A 23,216-nucleotide genomic window follows, 5' to 3' on the forward strand; every position below is an offset into this window, starting at 1 on the left:
CTTTATCAGCACCACCTTAATGTTAACATTAAACATGCTGAAGCTAATTTCTGAAGTCGATCTTTTGATGATTCTGTTTTTTAAAAGCTCCTTTCTTATGATAATTACGTGTCACTGTGAAAGCTTCCGCTGTTATTACCAGGCTCTGCTGCGGGGTCACACCTGCTGAGATCTGTGCGGCTTTATCTCCGCACTGCAACGGAGCTGCTAGTGGATAACGCGCTAACTGCTTATTATTCCAGGCCTATCAGATCACAAAGGGCACTGGGGAGAGGCAGAACGAGAGACAGAGAGAGAGACAGAGTGATAAAATGTTACTCTAACATGCCTCCTTCATCTACAGTCAAGATCATGAGCTGCCATCTGTTCTACGTGTAAAGATAGTTGCATATTGCTCGGCTGAAAGGCCCTGGCAAAGGTAATGCTGGGTGAAGGGTGTCTTGTGTTAAACCTCCCAGATCACAGAGACGTTAATTAGTCCAGTGGACAGGATTCGTGCTTTAACAGCTCAGCTCTCCCGCAGAGTGCTGCACTCCGCCACATAGAATACCATATGGTGTGGCATGGTGCCACCTTCTTCGTCGGGCGCTAGGGACCAAGCTTGAAATGGGCCATGATGGGGACGGTGGGTGATGCTGCAGTCTCTATTGCCATAGTGTTTTGTGAAACTGTTAGGGATAATAATAACTGATTTATTTAGCCTCTTTAATGACAGCAGAGCAATAGCAGAGCGTTAGACCACGAATAGAAAGACCGGGAGAAAACAGACAAAAAGCGCACACATTGTGAGTATAATTAAAAAATACTGAATGAATGAAAGAACAAAAAGAAGAAAGAAATGATGGAAAAATAAGCGAGAACATTAAAAAAAACAGTTCTTTGTTTCTCAGCGTCTCGAGGAGGTCGTAACAAACCTGAGGGGCCTTCATTGCAAAAGCAGGCACAAGCACGGTCACCTTTACACCACTGGCTTAAGCGATTGGCTACATGTGTGCTGCACAGGTTGTCTTGCTCCCCCTCTTTCCCCGTGTGTCCTCTCCTGCGGCATTTTGCATCCATGTGGAGGAGCTTGAGACAGCTATGACCTCTGCCAATTCACATTTTCCCTGGCATGGAAAATGTGAATTGGCCTGTATCCAAAACATTTTGGAGTGTGTGCCACTCATCTCGAATGATGGAAAAGCTCATGCCCAGCGTGTGTGTGTGTGTGTGTGCATAGAAGGACTGGCGATGAAGGCAAGCAAACAAACACTCACAAACTGAGTCGTGCACTCCAGCCTTCTTTGTGTGGTGATGGTCTGCACCTGCACCATGTTGATCCAATGCCCCACAGCCGCTCTGCCCCCTCTCCCCCTCACACTGTAAGCAGTCCATTAGCCAGCAGCAACTGAGGGCTGCCGGAGCTAGCCGGGCAGCAGCAGCTGCAGCAGGAGGATGCATTCAGCTGGCAGAGAGCGGTGCCACTGGGGGCTAGGCGGAGGGTCCATTTGTGCCAAAATAGCACAGAGGCCAGCAAATCTCTTAAGTCTTCTGAATTGTTCCCGGTGGACCACACTGCAGTGTTGTTCTGATGAGGTTTTTATGTTTCCATTAACATTCATGGAAGTTCTACGTAGAAGTGTTCTGGAGATGAAAATAGCAGCTTTTATCTTTCTGTTTAATGCAACAAAGGTGAAATAGTTTCCTCGATGCTGTGAATCACTGCGTCTTGCAGTATTTCATTCATTTTAGAAAGGTCGGCATGAAGCAAATTCAACTGTTCAGTGTCCTTGCATGTGGAGTAGTCCCTGCAAATTCCAGGAATTCTGATCACAAATGTAATGGGATTGCAAAACAAATTAGCTCCAGGCATCCTCCCAAAGGGGAATCCCAACAATTCCTCCTGTGTGCTGCTGGCTGATCCATGTTGATCCCCTGAGTACAGTTCAGATACAGTAAAAAAAAAGATTGGGACTATAACTCAAGGCGACCTGTGAAGAGATGAGTCATGCTGTAAGGGGTTCCTGACACCCGGCGTTTCCTGTTGATTTATGGCATTTGCTATGACTTGTAAGGGTGAAAGGAAATTGGAAAAATCATCTTGGAGGGCACTGCTGTGTGCAAACGGCAGCTCAGTGTTAGGAGGCAGCTAGTTGTGTCCTTAGTATCCAGATAACCGAGTCTTGGCTGTGTTGTGTTCTCTGGAGTTATTCCAACAGAGTGCTGCTCTTTCCGATGAACTCTCTTACAAGGACATGCATTTGCAATATGCACTTGAGCGTGACCATTAGCATAATATATGCCAGCTGACACAAGGCTTCGTTGTCACGTTTGTGTGGCATAGCGCTGAAATCCTCCTGAACGTGTAAGTCGTATTTTTGATTGAGAATAAGTGGGACTCGGATTGACTTTGGATACATCAAAAGTTCATGAAGAAAGGGCCACAAAAGATGAAAGCGCGCCCTTTTTTTACATTAAAAATGGACTGTGCTGAGACACACTCCTCTTCACTGGGTGCTCGGTTTTAAAGAAACCCTGTCTGCAGATCAGTTTTCCATTAAAAAAGAAAACTAATCTGATCCTTGTGCCAGTCGGGCTAACACTGCAGGAAACAAAGGCGGGTATTGTATCGGTGCTTATACCGGGATCATGAGGCACGACTCACAACTTCCTGGTTGGAAGGGATGGATTTCACAACAGACTTATTTATCTCACTGTTATAGGCTGAAATATCTAAGGAGAGCTTTTTGTAACGTCTCACTAATACTTTAAATTAAAAAATCATCATTGTTATGTGAATTCTCTTTATCGAGGACAGATAGAACTGAAACATTTTCCTTTAGCCCTTTTCAGATAAAGAATATGTAGAATTACTGGTTTCATTTTTCTGCCGTTATCTTTCAGACGCTCAGTTCTTGTCCATTAAATAAATGGCTTTATTAAAACATTACTCTCAGAGAAATGGCATGAGTTTGAGATAAACTGAAAAACATGTTTCAGGAAATAATGATACCAAGTCTGAACTGAATGCTGTGGCATTAAATTAAGCTGCACTTTGGCAACCATTTCCCAAATGACACTAATTTTAAAGTATAGTGGCAAACCCTGCTGGAATATTCATTTTTCACTATTCTGGTTTGACCTTGTAATGCTCTACTTCGCTGGTTAACTAACCAGTCCTCATTCATTTCCAGCCTCCACAAACGTCTGTTTTCTATGAGAAAAAGCATCGTTAAAGTCAACAAATACCACTTATCTTACCAAAACAGACAATGGTAGAGAACCAATGCCAGTATCTTCAACTTGACACCAGTACGTCTTAGTTGAAACATTTGGTAATTTATCTGTAACATTTTACACACCACAAACAATAAAACCTTCATGCCTTGACCTGGTGTTTTCCTAGATAAAACACAGATTTTCTTTGCACTAAAATTTTTACTTTGTATATACACTATTTTCTCTGCCATGCCTTCCACAGCATGTCTTTTATCCTGTCTTCCTTCTCTCTCCCCAACCAGTCACAGCAGATGGCCCCGCCCCTCCCTGAGCCTGGTTCTGCCGGAGGTTTTCACCGATTCGAAGGGAGTTTTTCCTTCCCACTGTCGCCAAGTGCTTGCTCATAGGGGGTCATATGATTGTCGGGTTTTCTCGTTATGTATCGCTTTAGGGTCTACCTTACAATATAAAGCGCCTTGAGACAACTATTGTTGTGATTTGGCGCTGTATAAATAAGATTGAATTGAACTGAATTGCCTTCGCACACATATAAATATGGCTCACATCCTATTCTTAATCCATAGGTTTTCCAGCTATAACAGCTTCAACTCTTCTGGCAAGGTTTTCCACAAGGTTTAGGAATGCATTTATGGGAATTTTTGACCATTATTCCAGAGGTGCATTTGTGAGGCCAAGCACTTATGTTGGACGAGAAGGCCTGGCTCACAGTCTCTGCTCTAATTCATCCAAAATGCGTTCTGTTGGTCAGGAGTCTGTGCAGGCCAGTCAAGTTCTTCTACACCAAACTACTCAATCCATGTCTTTATGGACCTTGCTTTGTTCACTGGTGTGCAGTCATGTTGAATGAATGAAGAATTTTAAAGTATTTCAGTATTGAAAAGTTGAAAGTTGTTACTTTTCTCTGTAGGAAATTGTTAAATAAACTCAGTAATGCTGTAATTTTACAAGTTAACAAGTTGCTTGCTAGTTAGCAAAATGGAGAAGTTAGCCACCGAAGTGGTAGAACAAAACAGAGGTTAAAGGATGACATACTGAACCTAGGCACACCTTTAACATCAACTGAACCAACATACGGGATGACATACTGAACCGCATGTCACCTTGACATGGAAGCAGCTACCCACATCACCTTTAGAGCACCTTTAGTATCTTGTTGAGAGCTCGTTTGCTGCCCTAATTGGCTAAAAAAAAACAATTTCTATAAAGCTACAGCAGCACCAGACACATGGAGAGTTTGGTCACTCAGTGAATCAGCATTATTTGTGCATTGCCACAACTGCTATTGAAATTTTACTGAAGGCAAGAATAACTGTAAGCATGTAAAAATGAATGAAAAGCCATATAAACATGAGTTGAATACATACGTAGAAAAGTAATTTAGCAGATTTAACGCAGAAAGGGCAAATCAAAGAGAAAGTGAGAGAACGCCGGCGTGTGGGGGTAAGTGTGTTTGTGCATTTCTTCAAAGGGAAAAGCAAAATGATTGACCGAGTTTGTGTGCTGTGTGGAGGCAAAACTTGAAGCCGTTTGGGTCATCAGACGAGAGCAGTTTGAAATTGTTAGCGGAGATGTGGATTTGTTGACAGCGTGATCGCAAAACCGCGGAGCACAAACAGCAGCTTGTTTGAGATTCGAGTGAGAAGGTTGCACATGTACCTTGTGTTACAGGCTTGAACTTAAAAACTGACGCATGCCAGTGTAAACTACAAAGCTAACAACTGATGTGTTAATGCTGTCAGCATCTTAACAATGTTTACCCTCGTTTGTGCCCTAGTTTCCTTTAACCCTGCAACATTAAACAGTACAAATGCTAGTGAGCATAGATTCCTTCAAAGTGACTCTCTGAACTGCACGGACTTGTTTGCTGTTTGCTGTCATCAGCACTTCTCCAAGAGCCAAACAAACCCAACAGCTGCAATTGTGATTCTAAGCAATAGGAAATAATTTTCCTGTTCAGAGATTACAGTGGTTGAGAATCTGGTTTGGGAAGTGCAACCATTGTGACAGTCTCTCATTAACTGTAGCACATTGGAGGCTTCCTGTGGAGACAATTACACATATGGCCTTTGACAATGTGACAGCGCCTTTTCTTTTTCTTTTTCACACAACAACAGAAGCACATAGCCTCACATCTAAAATGGCTGCATTTAATTGCCGCTTGTACATGTTTTATGCATCTGTTGGGACAAAAGTGGAACAAACTGCACTTTTTCTCTTTTGCTATTACCTGATAAAATTAAGTTAGTTACATTTATGAACTTTAGCTGGGAAATAACAGATATTCACACACAAAGTGGGCAGTGTGAAGAAACAAACATTGCTGGAGGACTTCTTTTGGAAGCGACTTTGGCTATTATTGTCTGACACTCTCAGGAGACCCAAGGAAATATGTAAAAAAGACGCAGCATTAAAGGCCTCTGCCCTTCAAGAAGCACCGATCAGTGAGTTAGGTTTTTGCACAGCTTTGACAGCGCACCGACGAGCCGACAAGCTTCGTCTTGCTATCATGTGTCTCCCTGCCCTCGAGGTTCGTGATGATGCCTCTTCGACCGCCCATGTGTTCCCACGCCCATGTCCTCATTTCCCTGTTTTAAACTCTCATTAGCATGCTCTCAGCCTGCTAGGTTTCACTTTAGTTGCATTGCGTTCGCTTGTTTATCACAATATCAGCTGTGAGCGTGGGGAACGAGGGAAGAAGTGCAAGGGAGGAGGAAAAAACGCTGCATTTGTAGCCCCCGCTGCGAGCATCTTCTGGGCACCCACAGAGACTGATCCATCAGAGGTAAGGTCCTCGTGCATACTCCAGTAGTCTCCGGCCCAGCATCAGAAAGGTCATCTCACATTAGATACGCTGTGACAGAAGGATGTCTCTGCAGCAATTTATACTAACCTCAACTTCTGGCCCTCTCCATAACTCTGCTCTCTATCTGCAACTTTGTGTGCTGATACTTATCTCTTGGTGAGCTCGTATCTTGATTCACATATTTAGTCTGGAGAGCGACACTCCTGCTAGGCGTGCACTAAGGAAAACACAGCCTGTCTTCCTCTGTGGTGATTCCAGACACACTGTAGGAATGTGGAGCTTCATGCTGCTGTTGTTATTGTTGTTGTTGTGCTGTCTGTCTGGCGAAGCCTCATCTTGTTATTGTACTTTGGTTGATGATCACCCATGATTACTTCATGAGTAATGAGAGGGCACTCCAGCTACAAGAGGTGCCCCGACGACATTGCTGTTTAGGAAGAGAATATCATTAGAGCGAGTGAGGGCAGCGTCCTTGAGTCTCTCTTCCTTCTCGGTCGGATCGACTTTATGAACTGCCTCTGACACGTAGCTGTGCGCCTCAGATCAGTGGGGCCGAGACATGCTAGCAGCAGCACTGCTGCTTTTTGGGAGGAAGAGCCAGAGTTGCTGACAACTTGATGAGGTAGCCTATTGCCCGGCACAGTAGCAGATGCCCAGTGACCTTAGAGTGAGGATAGAAAATGCATGGACCACATTTTATCTTTCAACTCTGCAAAAAAAGTTTAACGTGTGGCCAGTATTAAAAAGTTTCGTGCTAGGGGAAAGATGCAGGATTTTACAGCATTTTTCAGTTTTGGTCTCTTGACTTTACCATAACGATGTTGTACAGTTCACATTTGTATTGGCTGAGGTGTGGCCTAGCAGACAATTATGAGCAACTGCCTGTGTCGCCACATCTGTCAGTTACCAAAATCCAAATGGGTGAGTTACACACTGGAAGAACCGGGCTCAATTTGTATAAATTTATCAACACATTAGCTGCAAATTTTGATATTTTCATGAAAACGTGCATCGCCTCTAAACAACTCTCCCATCTAATTGCACTTAGAGTGGCTACTTCATAAATGAAAATAGAAATGAATGAACCTGCAAGTAAAAGTCAAATCAGAGAGCTAAATAACTGATTTGAAACAGCGTTCAGGTAAAACAGTTGTGATAGTACACAGACACTGACAGCACAGTGTGGGGAATAAATATATAATTCATGCTCTGTAGCCCTCTTATTGATATTTTTTTCATCTTCAGGTGCACAGATATTGTGCTGTATTGTAGATGATTGTTTCCAATGTGTATAACATCACAGAAATTGCTTCATAGTGACTCCCGCTATTATCACTGGCAACATATTGTATTCTAACACTCACACTTAAATGCCTTGTGTATGGTGTGTGCATTGCTACTGCAAACAATCCCAAAATGCAGTGTTGCCGAAGTCAAAATGCCCATTGTGAATATGAATATGAGTCACATAACTTTGATATGCAAAATATTCAGAGAACTGTTGCTGCTGGAATGTTTCACAGTCGCTTCTTCGACTTGTTTTTACTGTACTTGAACATCAGCCCTGAAGCAGGGCTGAGCGAAGGCGCCGTGTACCAGGAACCCAAGATATCTCTTTTATCTACATTTTATACCACATATCACTGCTGTTGCTTCATCATCAAACAGTAGGACTCTTTGGACTCTTTCACTTGGCTGCATTTATCCTACATCTAGCATACAGCCCTTTGCAGCAGCTATTCTGTTCACTTCTTTTACTCTCCGGTGCTCTTTGATTACTCTGAAGCATTGCTAATGGTAAATGAGATTAAGATCACCTATTGTACAATCCAGAGTGGTGGATTGTACAATGGGATTAGCAAAGAGTGGTGAGCACAGGGTTCTCATTGCTCAGCATGTAGTAGAAGGAGGTTAGCAGGAGGTGGCCTGCAGCCTCAATGTCAGTCCCTGTGCGCAGCTCGTCCGACGCAAAATCAGAGGAAAGGCTGCTTGACATTTCCTCTGAGTTGCGGTGCCACATCAGCTTATTTCCTGCCTCTTGTAATTTCTTTTCTTTTCCGTTTATCCTCGTTCCCAACCTCTCCACCCCCATCCGCCCGTCTTTCTAGCCGCCTCATCTTTCCCTCCTCGTTCGCTCGGTCTTGCTGTTTCTCTGTCACTCCTCTTTGGAGAAACAGAGGAGAGCGGGCATGAAAGAAAGAAAGAAAAAAAAAAGAGAGGCGCTCTATGCCGTTACCATGGCAACTGCATCTCAGAGCCGAGCCAGTAGTCTTCCACAGACGTGCGTGCTCCCTCCCTCGTTTTCCCTCCACTTGGCTAGCTTAGATGAAAGCTCAGCTCTGATGAGAGTGAAGAGAAAGAGGCAGAAGAAACACGAGGGAAAGGCTGCACTTGTTAGGGAAAAGTAGCGTGTCATAACCCTCTGAGGAAACAATACACCGCTCCCTGTAATGAATTATTATTACTGATGGCAGATATCAAAGGCAGACCTTGTCAGTAAACTGCACCCAGCGTACAACAAAGGAAGCATGCAGCACATTCTGCCCTCTCAGATTCTTTCTTCTCCTCCGCAGAGGTCTCGCTGAGAGCGGTGATCGAGGCCGTTGTGGGTAATAGTCTGTTGCAGGAAATTAATGCCTTTGCAGAGCTTGACTGCCTCGCTCTGTGACATCAATCTGCGTTAATTTGGTAATTAATCTGATTTCAAGAGATGTCTCAATAAGAGACCCCATCGAGCGCCGAGCCCGCTCCGGATCGTGTGATTTGTATTCTCTCTTACGTGTTACCTGCTTGAACGCGCGTCCTCGACAGGCTTTCTCATTATCGGCTGGCGTGAATCGAAGATATCCCTTCAAAAGCAACAGTAGCTATCGATCTGAGTATGGTTATAAAATGTGTCACGCTTGGCTGTGGGCTTGCTAACGTGTTTGAAGTGAGAGTGAAAAATGTCCACAGCCGTGAACAGACACTGTTAGAGCGGAGCTGCTCTCAGGTAATTTGTTGCTGTGAACACAGCACAACTGAGACAGATATATTCACAGAAACGGCTGTAGATGAATGCACCGTGTCATGTAGCCCAGATGGATCTTAAACGGTGATGGTGGTGGTGGTGGGGGAGGCACGTCAGCTTCTGTTTCTCTTGGACAGAATGAGAAAGCGCGCAGCTGTAAAGCACGCAGGGGAGAGGCTCAGTGTTTTCGGCTTGACTGAATTGGACCAGGGGAGGACGCCGGTGTTGTGCTTCCTCCTCCGTCAGAATGCGATACCTGAGCTTTACCTCTTCACTCGGGGAAGTTTACTTGGCAGTCATACCCACGATCCAGCCAGTGATAGAAAATTGATTTGGCACCTCATAGCTCAGTACTCAGCTGGATCAGACAGCGAGGAGGAAATGAGGCCCTGAGCAGACATACCAGTCCACGCTTCACTTTTGTCCCCAAGGAGGAGAATTCATTTCTGTCAATTTGCTGTGATTGTAAGTAATGGTGCAGTTGTGATAGAGCTGCAGACCAGGAGGAGGAGGAGGAGGAGTGAGAGGAGGGGTTCACACTCCTTTAAACACGTGCGTGTATGTCAAGACCTCTGGTTGGGAGTCGGGAAGGGACTGTCTTTTCCTCTGAACCAGTGTGAACCGGTTGTGCTGCCCATGCTGGCTGTGATTGCCTACAATCCTCAGGTGCATTATTTTGATGTGATTTGCTGCTTGTGGGGCATAGAGACCTCCAGGGTCATATACAGTATGGATTATATACAGCACAGGCCTTCAGGGGACTTCTGTATAACGCAAGCATTTTTCCTGCTATGCACATTATCTACACTGCCTTCTTTTGATCAAAGGTTAAGGAAGAACGTGTTCCTGGGTCATCTTTTTTTGTTTTAATTCGCCCCTAGACTGAAAAAATAATGAGCAGCTTCTTCATTGTTCAGTAAATTGCAAAAATAAAAGCAGGAGCAGGAAGTTTTAACTAGTGTGTATCTGGGCCATTCGCACTAAAATGTTTCACGGCTTCAGAAGCTTCATGCTTAAATCGCTGCTCTCCGCTAATGTTCAGCAATCATACAGTGAGAAATCCATTGTTGGCAGGCAGAGCTGCCTGTTCCCTTTTAACAGACGACTAGGCAGTGCACACAGTGTCATTTTTATTTTTGCATCTCGCACGTAAATGTATCTAACCCGCGTGGGCTTCCGAGACATTAAACATGAAGCCTCAGCGCTGAAACAAGACTTCTCAGAAAAGAACATAAATTATTACACAGAAAATCTACAATGTGAACTGAATACCTCTCCTGTGATGGCGTTTCTAAGTACTACAAACAAAATCTGAGTCACAAAAAGCTTCCTTGTTTAAAACTGAAAAAAAAAAAAAAAGTAATATGGTGCCAGGAGATGGGGGGGGATATTGCAAACAGAAGTCCTTGATGTATCCTCTCCATTAGTCATTTTATACGAGACAGCCTGTTTTGTTGATGCATGTTTGCTCCATACCATATATAACACTGGCTATTTACTGCACATATTGTGACTGTTACACAATAACCTGAACACGCAGGCATTTTAAGGGAAAACCTCTTTCATATCAGCCTGGAAAACTTCTTCCTGAACTGAGCACAAAGCCCAGAAAAAGAGAGAAACAGGCTAAAGCTCACTAATTACCACTCCAGACTCAGAAATGTTGCTAAAGCAAGGTGAAATGCCACATAAACCCTGGAAAACTCGCAGCCTAAATTTGCACCTACTTCTGTTTTTGTATAAATTTAATTTGCGAGTATTGTGTGTTGTAAAGTAGGTGTAAAGTAAGCCTTTAACGCAGACTTCTCCACTGATGTAGATAAACGAACACATCCTAAGCTAATCTACAATAAGCTAAAACAGGCTAAACTAATCTAAGATAAGATATATAAGACTACAGTTTTTATGTAGTTGTATTTTTATTTAGTTTCACTTTTATTTCTTTACTCCACTACAGTTTGGAAGGAAATATTGTGATTTTTACTTAAAAAAAACCTTGTTTAGTCACTAGTTAGATAAAACTGACACAAAAATATGCATCCATGCAAATGCTAACCTACCAGTTTTGCAATGGATGCTTACTGCTCTGATTCCTGAACCAATTAAATAAACTGAACCTTTACTTGTTGCATTAAGTTGGTAGAATACTAATTCAACAATGCATCTGCTGCAACATTTCTACGCTGTGGTTTCTAACTAGTGCAGAGGTGTCTGTGAGAGTGTCTTAAGTGTCTTAAGTGTTTATCTTCTGGGCCTCTGTTTAGACGTGCTAACAGTACACACCTCTGCAAACCGATATAACTGGCTGCTCTGCTGTGTGTCTGCAGTTGCGGTTATTGTTCTATCCACCCACACCTATACCCTGCAACTAAAGACAGCAAGCTCCAACAAATATCCAGGAAAATTAACACTTGACTTCAATAAACCTACATAACTGAAACAAAGCGTCTGCTGCTCTCTATGCATTTTTAGATTTATTAGGCAGAATGTTTTCTTTATGCGACGAACAACGGACTATTAGGTTTAATAACTTCTGTGCACATATGCACTCAAATCAGACAGACTGAAGAATTACAGGCGTAGCTGCTGATGGATAAGTAATCTCCTACTGTTACCCTTTTTTTCTCTTTAACAGCTGGTATTTGAAGCAAATACTGACTATAGCGCTCACAACCTGATTTACTTTTTTCTGGTATTCGTCGCCTGAGTGTCAGAACTTGCCTTGCTTAAATAGATGATCACTATCTGGCTCAGTGAGGGATTTTATAATTAAAGTAAATGCCCTTGACGGCAGCATGAATTATGTCTTTGCAAGTGGTGTTTTACAAAGAAAGCATAGCTTTTAGAATTTATAATGAAGGCGCCATTATGGTTTGGGAATACATGCAATTGTGTTTAGAATGTTTCACTTTCTAAAATTTTTCTTTTTCTTTTTTAAAGAGGGGAACGATTAATGACGGCGATATAGCATTGTAGCCCTGCACGCAGTTATTTTTCATTATAAACTTGATATTATATATTTGCAATGCTCTTGTCTCTTCTCAGGTTGGTGTTACTTTGCTGAAGTGACAGACGAAGGCCTCGAGTCAGAGGTGAAGAACGCAAACAAGGAGTCCTCCCGGACAGCAGGGGGAAGCAGCAGACATGCAGGACTCAGCCTCTGACAGTAAAATAGCGAAACAGGTGAGCATGGATGTCATAGTGCTACGAGGCTACTGTTAATGCTACAGAAATCTAGTTGGTGGAAACACAGTAAAAACATGATATAATAACTTTTATATAGTAAGTTTGGAACTGTTCTAAGTAAAAGTTAATCTGAAAAATAATTGTTGTCTACACAACCAAAGTCTTTGTTCTTCATTAACCTGTTTATGTCTACTCCATTATCTAATCTTCTTGACTAATCTGTGCCAGACTATTCCTGTATCTTGTAATGCCATACACACATACTGGATAGTGTATAATCACCAGTTGCTTTGGAAAAATGTGTGTTCCTCCACTGGTTGAAAGTGGTTCCTGGAGGCTGCTGGGTCTTGCTGCGTGAAACTATAAAGAAAGTGAAGCACCAAAAATCTCAGCGTGATTGTTTTGCTTGCTAGCTCATTTCTGTGTTTGAATGGAAGTACAGTGGTCCCTCGTTTATCGCGGGACTTACATTCTAAAAATAACCTGCGATAGGTGAAATCCGCCAAGTAGCCAACTTTATTTTTTTACAATTGTTATAGATGTTTTAAAGCTGTAAAACCCCTCATTAAACTTTATACACTTTTCTCAGACAGGCATGAAAATTTTCACATTTTCCTCTCTCTTGTTTAACCACCTTTGTAGAAAAATAAGTCCAGTATTATGTTTCATTGACATTGTTGTGTTTGTTGGGGAGAAAACTGACAGACACACAGTACAGCACTATAGAGTCACACTGCTAGCGAACGAAGATTTATGTAAATTTGACAAACTGAACGCATTCTGTACTGTACAGGAGGTCTACAGCCAATCAGGATGCAAAACACAATGTGCTGTAAAAAAAAAAAAAAAGCAAACTGTTGCAATGTGCTAGTGAGCAAAGCGACTGCTGTACGGTTGCAATAGATGACTGAAAGTCTGTAGGCCTGTGTAACTGGAGCTGCAGTAATCATTTTCCCGGGAACTGCCATCAACCTCCTCCAGCCACTTCATACCCGTCTCTAGGCCTGTGTGGTCGGGCTTATTCGCTTAATCCTAGATTGTCACCAAGATTGTCACATGTCCAAAATGGTGGACAAGAGATAAATGTATTTATATGAATTAAACTATTCAGGCAGTCATGCTAACTTAACAAATGTTACTAATGTTCATAACATGACATATTGCAATTTGGGGTATACGAGATTTAAAGTCTTTCCAGTGAACATCATTACTAGACATTGTGACGTGTCGAGCCATATACTACTTAGAAGTGTAAGAAAGAAGAAGAAAAGTTTTGGCTATCGGTTTTGTTAGCTAGCAGCAGTTGCTATTTAGTGGGTGTGGTGAGAAACTGTCACCAGCTCACAGGCCTTTTTATAGCCACCACTGTATAATGCAGGTCTGACTACTGATGTTGAAATGTATCTAAATATAACTCAGCTGTTTTATGTTTATGTGTCTGCAAAAATGATTTGTGTTTATGGATTTTTTGTTTTTGTTGTTTTATTGAATATATTTGTGTCTTCTGACAGTTTGGCACCGAAGCTCATAACTCACACAGATTTTTGCAAAATACAACTCTCACACTTAAAAAATAGTTTTTGTCCAGGCTGTCTTCTCAGGACAGAGCTTTCATCCACTTATTTTGTCATATTTCAGCACAAGATTCTTTCATGTTGCCATAACTTTCTTTCTTGTAGAGCAGAGTGGTTGTATTTCATTTCAGATTGTTGTTTAGCGATTACTTTAATGACTGAAACTCAGGCCCATTTACAGCAGATATATATTATAATGTATTTGCCATTATTGGACTTAGTATGCGTGAAACTGCCATTTTAAAGTGTGAAAACATTTAAACAGATTCAAGTGTCTGTTCTGTTTTTGAGACTTTTAAATCTGTCGTTTCATTTTCTGTATATTCTTTTATGTAAAGGACCAGAACAAGCACATGGATGGACACAGAGAAACCGATGACATGTCTGAAAAGACATCTCCCAACAAGAACCTCAAATCTCCCCAGAAAGGCTCCAAACGGCTTAAAACAGCCCCCTTTAAAGTGACCCTACTGGATTCCTCCGAGTTCGAAGGAGAAACTGAGGTACGCCAGACGGAAAACAATTTGCATTTACACGTTTTCTGGAATTAGGCTTATCGTGCTTTGAGCAAACAGTTGGAAAAAGGGAACATTATGTTTTTCCCTTTGTTGTTGGTTCCCTCTGTGGGCAGTTGTGTGTGTTGTATAGTGTTGCACAAAGCGGATAAAAGGGGCAAAAAGAATAAAAGCGAGGGTGCCATGCTGAGAACTCACCAGAGGGTGAATTCAAAGAAATGTTACACATTTCTGTAATACACACAGAGACAAAAAAAAGTCTTCATTCCACACAAGAGATGTGTCGTCATTACACTGCAGAGTGAAACAGGGCATTTGCCGCTTGCTGAGAAGGGAAACTGAATGCATGCATAAGTGAGGACAGAAGCGATAGATGTAAGTCTATTTCCTTAGATAAATACAAGGCGTCGACTTGAACGTGAACTTGGAGTTTTATGACTAGCAGCAGCATGCACCTCAGGCAAAGGAGGCCTATCTTTTTTTTGGCTAAAATATCTTTTCAGGATGTGAAGGATGTCGTTATATTCAGTTACTTGACTGTGGAGATGACTGGGCAGCAATATTTCAAGCTATGTGACGTTTTAACTTTTTATCCCACTCAAAAGAAATCTGTGTGGATGTACATCAAAAATCAGGAAGTGAATAGCCTGTCTGGAGCCATCGTGTGTGTACAAAAGCTTAGCGGGCACAGTGTTACAACAGATGGATGTAGCCATTGGTTTCTGGAGTTTCATTTGATGTATTTTGGAGCTAAGACTGACTATATTTGGATGACACACTCGATTAGCAAACTCCATCCAGAAACTGTTCATTAGCAACAAACTAATGAAATCCTAGAAATTCAAAAAATCTCTGTAATAAAAATAACCATCCATTGTACAGCCATTGTTTTCTAATGGAAAAACTTTAAATCTGAACTGTGAAGAATATTCTAGGGTGGAGTAAAACAGATTTTTGTAACATCTTGTAAACATGCTTTGGAAACTGACATTAGATCAGTTTTTGCCCCTTTAGCGATTCTAAATAGCATTACAGCAGATATTGCTGCAAAGACACAAGTGTTGCACCACATCGCATCACTTTTCTGCTTCCCCCGAACCCTAGCAACCACCGGCAACACAGCACATGGACACAGAAGGAATAACTGCGCTCGCGACCAAGAGTCTAATTCAGTTCAGTTCAATTCAGTTTTATCTGGATCAACTGAAGGCTTTTCGGGGAGATTTTAGACTCAGCTAGTTTTTCACCATCACTCTTAGACAGGATGTTTCGAACTAGAAATATTGTGGAAATTTAAGAAAACAGCCCCATGTATTTGTTTCATATTTAAGGACATTCCCTGCTCAGAAATAACTCCAGGATTCCTCACAGTGTTACTGTAATGTGATCCAAAGAAAGTATCTAGACACCACATTTCAAAGAAAACTGTCCTTTGTTACAATTCTGTATTCTTACGCTCCTTATTTTGCAAAGAGGATGGTGGAAAGGCGTTTCTGTGAACGTGTTCTTCGTTTACATTAGTAATTCCTCGATACAGCAGATCCTACTATTTGTTCTCTTTATGTTCACCTTATGGTTACTTGGCAGTGATGCTTACAGGCAGTGTTTTTGAACAGAAACGGAATTTTTTTATGGCTGTTTTTAGTTTACAAATCATTTTCAGGTTGCCAGTGGTTAGTATGCCCCTTTAAGCTCCAGTGACACAGTTCAGTAGTATGCTGAAGGCAAATGAAAATAGTAAACTGCAGAACAGGCAGCCGCATTTTGTTGTTTACTGAGTTTAAATAACTTTCATGTATATTAACTATTATAAAGCCTGAAACTCTCTTTATAGCCACCTGGCACTGATATATTGAACTCTCCTGTAAAAGCGTCTTTAAGTTCAAGAATCACATGGTTACATGATCATATTAAATAATTTGGTTACAATATTGACCAAAATTATAGTGTGAGGCTGCCCAGTTATACTGAGTAATTCCCAAAGGTGTCAATAAATTCTGATTTCATTGCATTTTTTAATAAAAAGCCCCCAGCACAGGCTACTAACTGGGTGTAAAGAAATCTATATACCTATTACATGATTGGAGACCCGGTGCAGTCAAGGAGAAAATAGAAGAACAATATTATTATGAAGCAACCCTCAGGACACTAACGCACAAGTGCGTGAAACCTTGTGTATGTGGTGTGATGACGGAGGAGGGGGGCTGTTCATTTACAACAGTGTGTGAAGTAAGACCATCGGCATTGGTGTTCTGGTGCCAACCTCTCCGAGCACTGTGAAAACATCTGGGTTTTATCCGCACCTCAACAGACAACAGCATTATGCTTATGAAAGCTTTGGTATTGTAAGTGCACATCTGGATATTTGTCTACCTACACACGTTTTGTAAAAGTCTAGTTTGCCGACGGTCTCGGACTACAGGCTTGTTCCTGCTAGGATAGAAGTTTTTGAACCTTCCTCATACTTCCAGGAGTAATCATGAGGAACCTGTGAGGAGGCAGGATACACCTTGGGAGCGCTCTCACTGGAGGAGGTGGTACTCACGAGTTAATTAATTCTCTGAGCCTCCCTGCGGCCCTCAAACAGGGAAGGACACACCACACCCTTACCCACTTCTCTCACCCAGCCCCTTCCTTCATGCTTGGTCATGCTGATGTGTTGAATGAGGCCATTTTGGGTGGAATGGCTGGTTAGTTGACATCCAAGATTTCCCCGTCTATTGAGGTGTTATTTTTATTTCGCTGTTTAATTGCGCCGGAGCAGAGAGCAAATAGATGGGATCACTTCAGTCACGGCTTATTAAGACTCCAAGACTCCAGTGATTTGTTTATTTCATTCTTTGTGCCGCCTCCGATGGCAGCGTGCTCTCGTTGTACATAAACAGCGCTGCTGTCGGGGACTCGCTGACTGACAAGATGAGAGCTTAGAAGCACTTCCCAAGTGTTCCTCCACCAACCTCCCTTCACTCATTGTGACGAAAAGGAAAAATACTTTTTCAAACTCTACCCTTGAGATATTAAGGAAACAGACAGCACAAGGAAAAAACTGCTTCAGTTTCCCTGGCAACTCCTCGCTCAATCTTGTCACCTCTTAAAGTAGGCCTTGTGAAAGGATAAAACTGTGTATGCATACTTATAAAGTGTTTTTCTTGTTCTATATTTACTATGGAGTATAAGCCCATGCACAAATTGTACTCCTAATATTATATTCCCTTTATAATACGTATATGCAGCCCAGCCCAGTGAAATATGCGCTGCTTGTTTAAAGATATTCGTACACAGTTATATGCTAATTAATATGGTCACATCCATCACTGTCTGCATTTTTTTGGCAGTCATTCAACATCATTCCTTTGCATCCTGCTAACTGACCTCCTGATTTTTTTTATTTATGAGGTTTTGAAGTTTTCATTTTTGGATTTGAGTCAGATGTTCCACTATTTTAGGAATGCAGTGGTATGGATTTCAAAGGAAAATGTCAAAATCGTTATGATGGACAGAATTCGGCAAGAGTATACAGCACCCTACAGTCTTTGATGTTTTGTAGTTTTGCCTCCGTGCATCACCACAGTGAGCTGTAAGTCAGACATGTGATTGAAGTCCAGACTTTCAACTATAATTCAAAGGATTTACAGAATGTTTGTGTAAAATGCAATTTTTATACATAGTGCTTCATTTTCAGAGGTTCAAATTAATGGGATAAACTAACATAAATGTAACATAAAATAAAAGATTCTTTTTAATAGTTGAATTAAAAAACAAACAAACCAAAAAACTGAACTTTGCAGCCAGTGTGTTTCCTCCTTTGAGTGCTCTTCTAGACCTTTAACCCAAATTGGTGCCTAATCAGTTTTGCAGCTTTTGATCCAGAATCTTCTACATTTCTCCTGCAGATTTATTTTTATTGAACTCCATGCTTGCAGTTTGCATACACCAGAATAAATAGATCTCTACCAAATATGGCTGACTGTGCCTTCAGTAGTGTGACAGAAAATATTTTCTTTTGTGTGTGTTTGTGGACACACACACACAGAAGCCTGTTTATTTAATGTGACAGGAAATATTACTAAAATTCACCTTGAGTTCTGTCAATAGTAAGTATCAAATCTCTGCCTGTAGTGCAAAGTCTAGTATTCTGCAGCATGTCGCAGTGACTGTATAACCGCACCAAATGAGTTATTAAATTGTGTTTAGGTCCAGAGAACCTTAAAAAGCCCTGCTGCCTAATAAAGTCTGATAGTGTATTAGTAACCCAGTTCTTTCCATATTAAAAGCTAACTATTACAGTAAAAGGCACTTAGAGTATGCACGTACGATAGTCAAAAATGTAGCAGGCACTGTTTCTCTCTCTCTTGACCTTTTTCCACACTTTTATGTCATGTATGTTTGTCTTTGCAGAAACACTCCAAAGGACAGACTCTGATGGACATGGTGTGTGAACACCTTAACTTGCTGGAGAAAGACTACTTTGGTCTGACCTTTGCCGACACAGACAGCCAGAAGGTCAGTGAGTTGTGTACCACAGTAACCTCTCAGTGCATAAACAATGCTCGCTAAACAATCTGTATTCCTCCCAGTTTTTTGCTGGCACTCTCTGGGGTGCGCTATCCATCATTCAGAGAAGAATGGAAAATGGAAATGTCCGTGCTAAAGTCTGGGCCTGGACAAAAGACATTTGAATAAGTTGTACAGTTGAAGAAGAAATGAAAGTGCCTCATCTACTCTTTGCAAGATGCATATATGAAATTTAGTGATAGAAATATTTCTCAGAGGCAGAGCTGCTCCGGAGGTAGAATAATTTCATGGGTTGAGTTAAATCTCCACGGGCCCCAGCTAAGAGCACAGTTGAGAAAAAATTGAAGAGCTAAAAAGAAAAGTTAGATCAAAATGACTTCAGTGACTTTGCTGTTTCTTTCATTTATGACTATGGCAAGGTGAAGAGTAAGCAGGATGACTTTCTGCTTTTTCTCAGGCAATAGCTAAAGGCAAGTTTTAACTTTTAGGTCGCACCGGCTAATTAGCTAATAAAATTACCTTATTGAGTATTTTTTTATTTGAAATTAGATAAAGGAGAAAGGTTCTCAGTGTTGGTCGTCTAACCATGCATGGATTTGTTTGACTAGGTTTTTTAGAAATGTATTAGGTACGCAGTAATCAGTTAAAAAGATCGATTAGCAGACTGCACTCATAAACTGCACACATATCTGCTAAATAATGCTAAGCAGCAGATTAATAAATGCTGAACTGAAGCACAACCTTCTTGACAGGCTGTACCACACGGGACCATTTTTCTGTGAGATATTTCTGTTAAAAATGCAACAAAAGACACGAACATCACAAAGAGGGTCTAGAGGTCCAGTTCAGCCAGTTTAATTAGCAGAGGTAAAGTATGGCAGACAGCTATCGGCTACAGCTGCAGGTGTCTTAACACCTGTCAATCACAGCAGCCGTTGCCTTTTATCCAGATGGATGGGTTATAAAATATAGTTAGCAATTAACATAGGAGTCTTAACAGCATTAAATCATTTCTAGATGTGCTGAATTTCAAGCCTTGATGTTGCCACTTGGTGCTGCTAAAGATACAAGTAGCTGATTGCTGCGTTTAGTGATCATGTAACATAAACGAAAATGTGAGTTAGAGCAGTAAATATGTACATTAGTTCAGTGCGAACTAAGACCATGAATATAAGGATTCATTTACACAGGCCTAGAGACTGATCAGCTACTTCATGGTAACATCAGTAACTCCAGTAAGGAAAGAAGGTATATTCCAGACCAGTTGGCTAGTTTTTGCTGGGTGTCACTGGGTGAAATAGGTGAGTGCTAAACAACAAAGCTCCTTGTGATTGCTCTGGTCGCTGCAGTGAGTGTTTGCAGACGAGACAGGCCCTTCCCTACAAACTACAGATGAACGCTGCTAGTAACAAACACAATCACATGGAGGGTATGAGATAGAGCACCACATCTTTGCAACCTATATCACCTAGCAAGCAAGTTTCACTGATGGTTAGCATAGAGTGACTCTATTGCCCAAAGGAAAGAGTAATCAGAAACCACATGCATTAATAATGTTGACTGGATGTATTGTAGTGGTGTAGCCATAACAAAGAGCACTGGCTAAATAAGGCAGTGCTTTTCTTTTAAGATAGCAAGACATGCATAGATCAGACACAAAATTAGCATTTAGTTTGATTACATGTTCACTAGATAGTTACTAACTTGTCCATCAATTGGTACCTTAGGGGACAAATTATTCATGATGAGCAGCACATCTTTGTTGTCATGTACTCATAATAAGTTAAAAGAACTCACAAGTTATTAGAAAAATATTGATAATTACAGCTGAAACAGCCTCACATAGAGTGAATCTGTGTGTTTACAGTTCTGAACAATATCTCAGTGGAAGTAATCTCTCGGGTGAACTGACCCTTAAGATTCGTGGCATTATCTTGCTTGTTTTTGTGTCACTTGACTTTCGTTTGCCTCTTTTTTCCATCATCTGAAGTTTAATTATTTCCTGATAAATGGGCTCTAACATTAATCTCCAGTCAGCACACCAACCTTTTTGACATTTTGAAACGAAGGTCTGAATATGTTAGTCACGGATTGTTGTTGCTTTGTTATAAGGTGTGCGGACCAGACTTATCATATAATCGTATAATTAATACGGACCTGATGGGTCCTGGCTGTCAACTCACATGAGAGTGCTGTGTTTGATGTGGGTCTGGGGTTTTCATTGATGTCTTCCCAGAGGGTAGGTATGGGATTGCACAACAGGCTACAGAGGAACCTCCAGTCTTTTAAAGATAGGACAAGACCAAGCCCCTTTTAACATCTGGTGCGTATCCTCTGCCCCAGTCATTGGCTTGTACACAGTTTGTCAGCTCACATGCTGTGACTCGAGGTGCACAGGATAATCTTGGACCTCACAATATGACAGTCTCATCAAAGACCGCCTTATCAGGGCACAGCGTGAGCTTAGTGTCAGGGGTCAGTGCTGATTGGTAGACCAAACAAGCTTGAGAATTTAAATGTCATTTCAGATGCCCTTTCCCTGTCTCAGTTGGGGGAACAAGAACTCAATCTCCGCTCTCCAAGAGAACATTTATTCTATGTGATTTCTTTAGAAAGTAAAGTTGAGAAACAAAGTGTAAAATAATGAATCAGTGATGAAAAGTTTTTCCTGCTTTTCAGCACCTGACTAGTTCTCTTTACCCTTAGCTGATCGAAGGTGGATTCATGGTGACAATCGAATGGCTGCGGCTCTTTAGTCTTTAGCAGTTCGATTAAACATCAGAGGAGTAACGCAGGAGGCAAACTGTGAGAGATACAGTTTGCAGTTTGTCCCCGTTGAGGCCACGGAGTTGCAGTGTAGTGTAACAACCCTTCATGGTTTCACTCTGATTCGTGTAGTACCAGCTGTCAAGACGACGGTCAGCATTAGGAAACAGCTGCTGTGTGGTTTTCAGGTTAGTGCAGATCACTGTCAGCTCTCTGCATCGTGGATTGCTCAAACACCCGTTTTTATGTCTGTAAGCATGAGGGTGGAATTTACATAACAATAGACACCCATTGCAACTCATTTTCTTTAATTAGGTTTTTGCTAGTCCACTGACCTTTCCTCTAGCTCCGCTGTCAGCATCACAGTTTTGATTTCTCCTGAAACTTCTTGGTAACTGCTGATTGGTTTAAGTTTAGATGATTCTTATGAATGACTTGAGCAGCATCTTAACTTTGCTTCCACAACATCCACTGTAGACAGACTTGTTATATGTGCTGAATATAAACTTTGGGGGCTTTGGGGGCTGCATCCTCCTGAGGCCGCATTTGTAGGCCGATTACGTCACAGCGACACGACGAAGGCTGTCCAAATTCGTAGACTCCTCCGAATGTGGCCGACAAATGCGTCCTCCTTTTCCCAAGATTTGAGGGATGGGTCGGGTGTATCCTTCGTGGCCATATCCTAGAATTCATAGCGTGGCCCAGCCAATTCCAGTTTCCAACAATAGCAGCAGCTACTTAGTTTTAATATTACTCTTACTAATCTTTCTGGGTCACAAAATTAACTTTTTAAGATATTTTCAGGTGAGAATGTAGCTGTGTAAACGTCAAACATCTGCTCAGTTTATCAAGACATCACATATTTGCAAAAGTACTCCGATGTTTTCGGAGGCACCCATCAGCTTGATAGCTAGCCGGAGGTTCAAGGCTCTCCAGAGCCGGTGAGAACAGCGAACCCCCGGCACATCGTTTTCATTATTTGAGATTACAGCTGAATAAATGTCAAACGGAAAACTGATTAAACAGAAGTGTGAGATGATCAAGAATTTACGCCACTGTCCTGTTATATTTTAGATAGAAAGGAACAGACGGCCGAGTTTATTAAACGCCACTGAGACAGCGGTGACGCAAAACTGAAGGCTAGACCGTCCAATTTCACAGCCGTTTACTTCCAGTCTACCCGGCCTTCGGAGGACCTCAGGAGGATGCAGCCTATGAATTTGGACGCGGCATTTATGAGCATTGACAGTGGGAGTGTGCTAGCATGCTGTGACGAAGTTACCGACCAGCAAACATGCCTATAGACTCAGTGTGGTTCACTTTTGCATGTTTGGCAGAAATAGCCGTTTCAGATTATTTTGCATTCCATTAACTGTTTGTGCTGTTAAATAATCTGCTGTTGATATGAAATTCAGTATGTTATGGCATAAAAACCTTAAATTAGCCTAAGAACAATGCAGTTGTTCTTTATAATAAAAGTGTTGCTGCAATTTTGATCTGTTGACATCGTAGTATATAAACCAGGAACCAATAAATTCATGTTTACAAAGGATATACTATGTGTTAGCTTATTTTACGTCATTTATACAACAGTGGGTGCACATAGACAGGGTTCCAATTAAGGAGGT

General features: G+C 41.6%; 1 protein-coding gene and 1 long non-coding RNA gene across 3 annotated transcripts in view; both read left to right on the top strand.

The window, feature by feature from the left end:
* Nucleotides 1–23,216, top strand: part of LOC146669182 (uncharacterized) — a 448,771-nt gene that overhangs the window by 101,297 nt on the left and 324,258 nt on the right. The gene's annotated exons all lie outside the window — the stretch shown is intronic.
* The window catches only part of LOC146669184 (band 4.1-like protein 1), a 95,467-nt gene that overhangs the window by 44,498 nt on the left and 27,753 nt on the right, over nt 1–23,216 (top strand). For both annotated transcript variants that reach the window (XM_085405637.1, XM_085405638.1), the window contains exons 2-4: nt 12,078–12,215; nt 14,131–14,295; nt 18,706–18,810. In XM_085405637.1, coding sequence (XP_085261763.1) covers nt 12,177–12,215; nt 14,131–14,295; nt 18,706–18,810 — 309 coding nt within the window. In that variant the 5' untranslated portion in view covers nt 12,078–12,176. The remainder of the gene's footprint in view (nt 1–12,077; nt 12,216–14,130; nt 14,296–18,705; nt 18,811–23,216) is intronic.

Source organism: Rhamphochromis longiceps, linkage group LG5 (genome assembly GCF_057381845.1).
Source record: "Rhamphochromis longiceps isolate RC_006_pf linkage group LG5, R_longiceps_female_GT1.1, whole genome shotgun sequence".
In the NCBI taxonomy this organism is placed as follows: Eukaryota; Metazoa; Chordata; class Actinopteri; order Cichliformes; family Cichlidae; genus Rhamphochromis; species Rhamphochromis longiceps.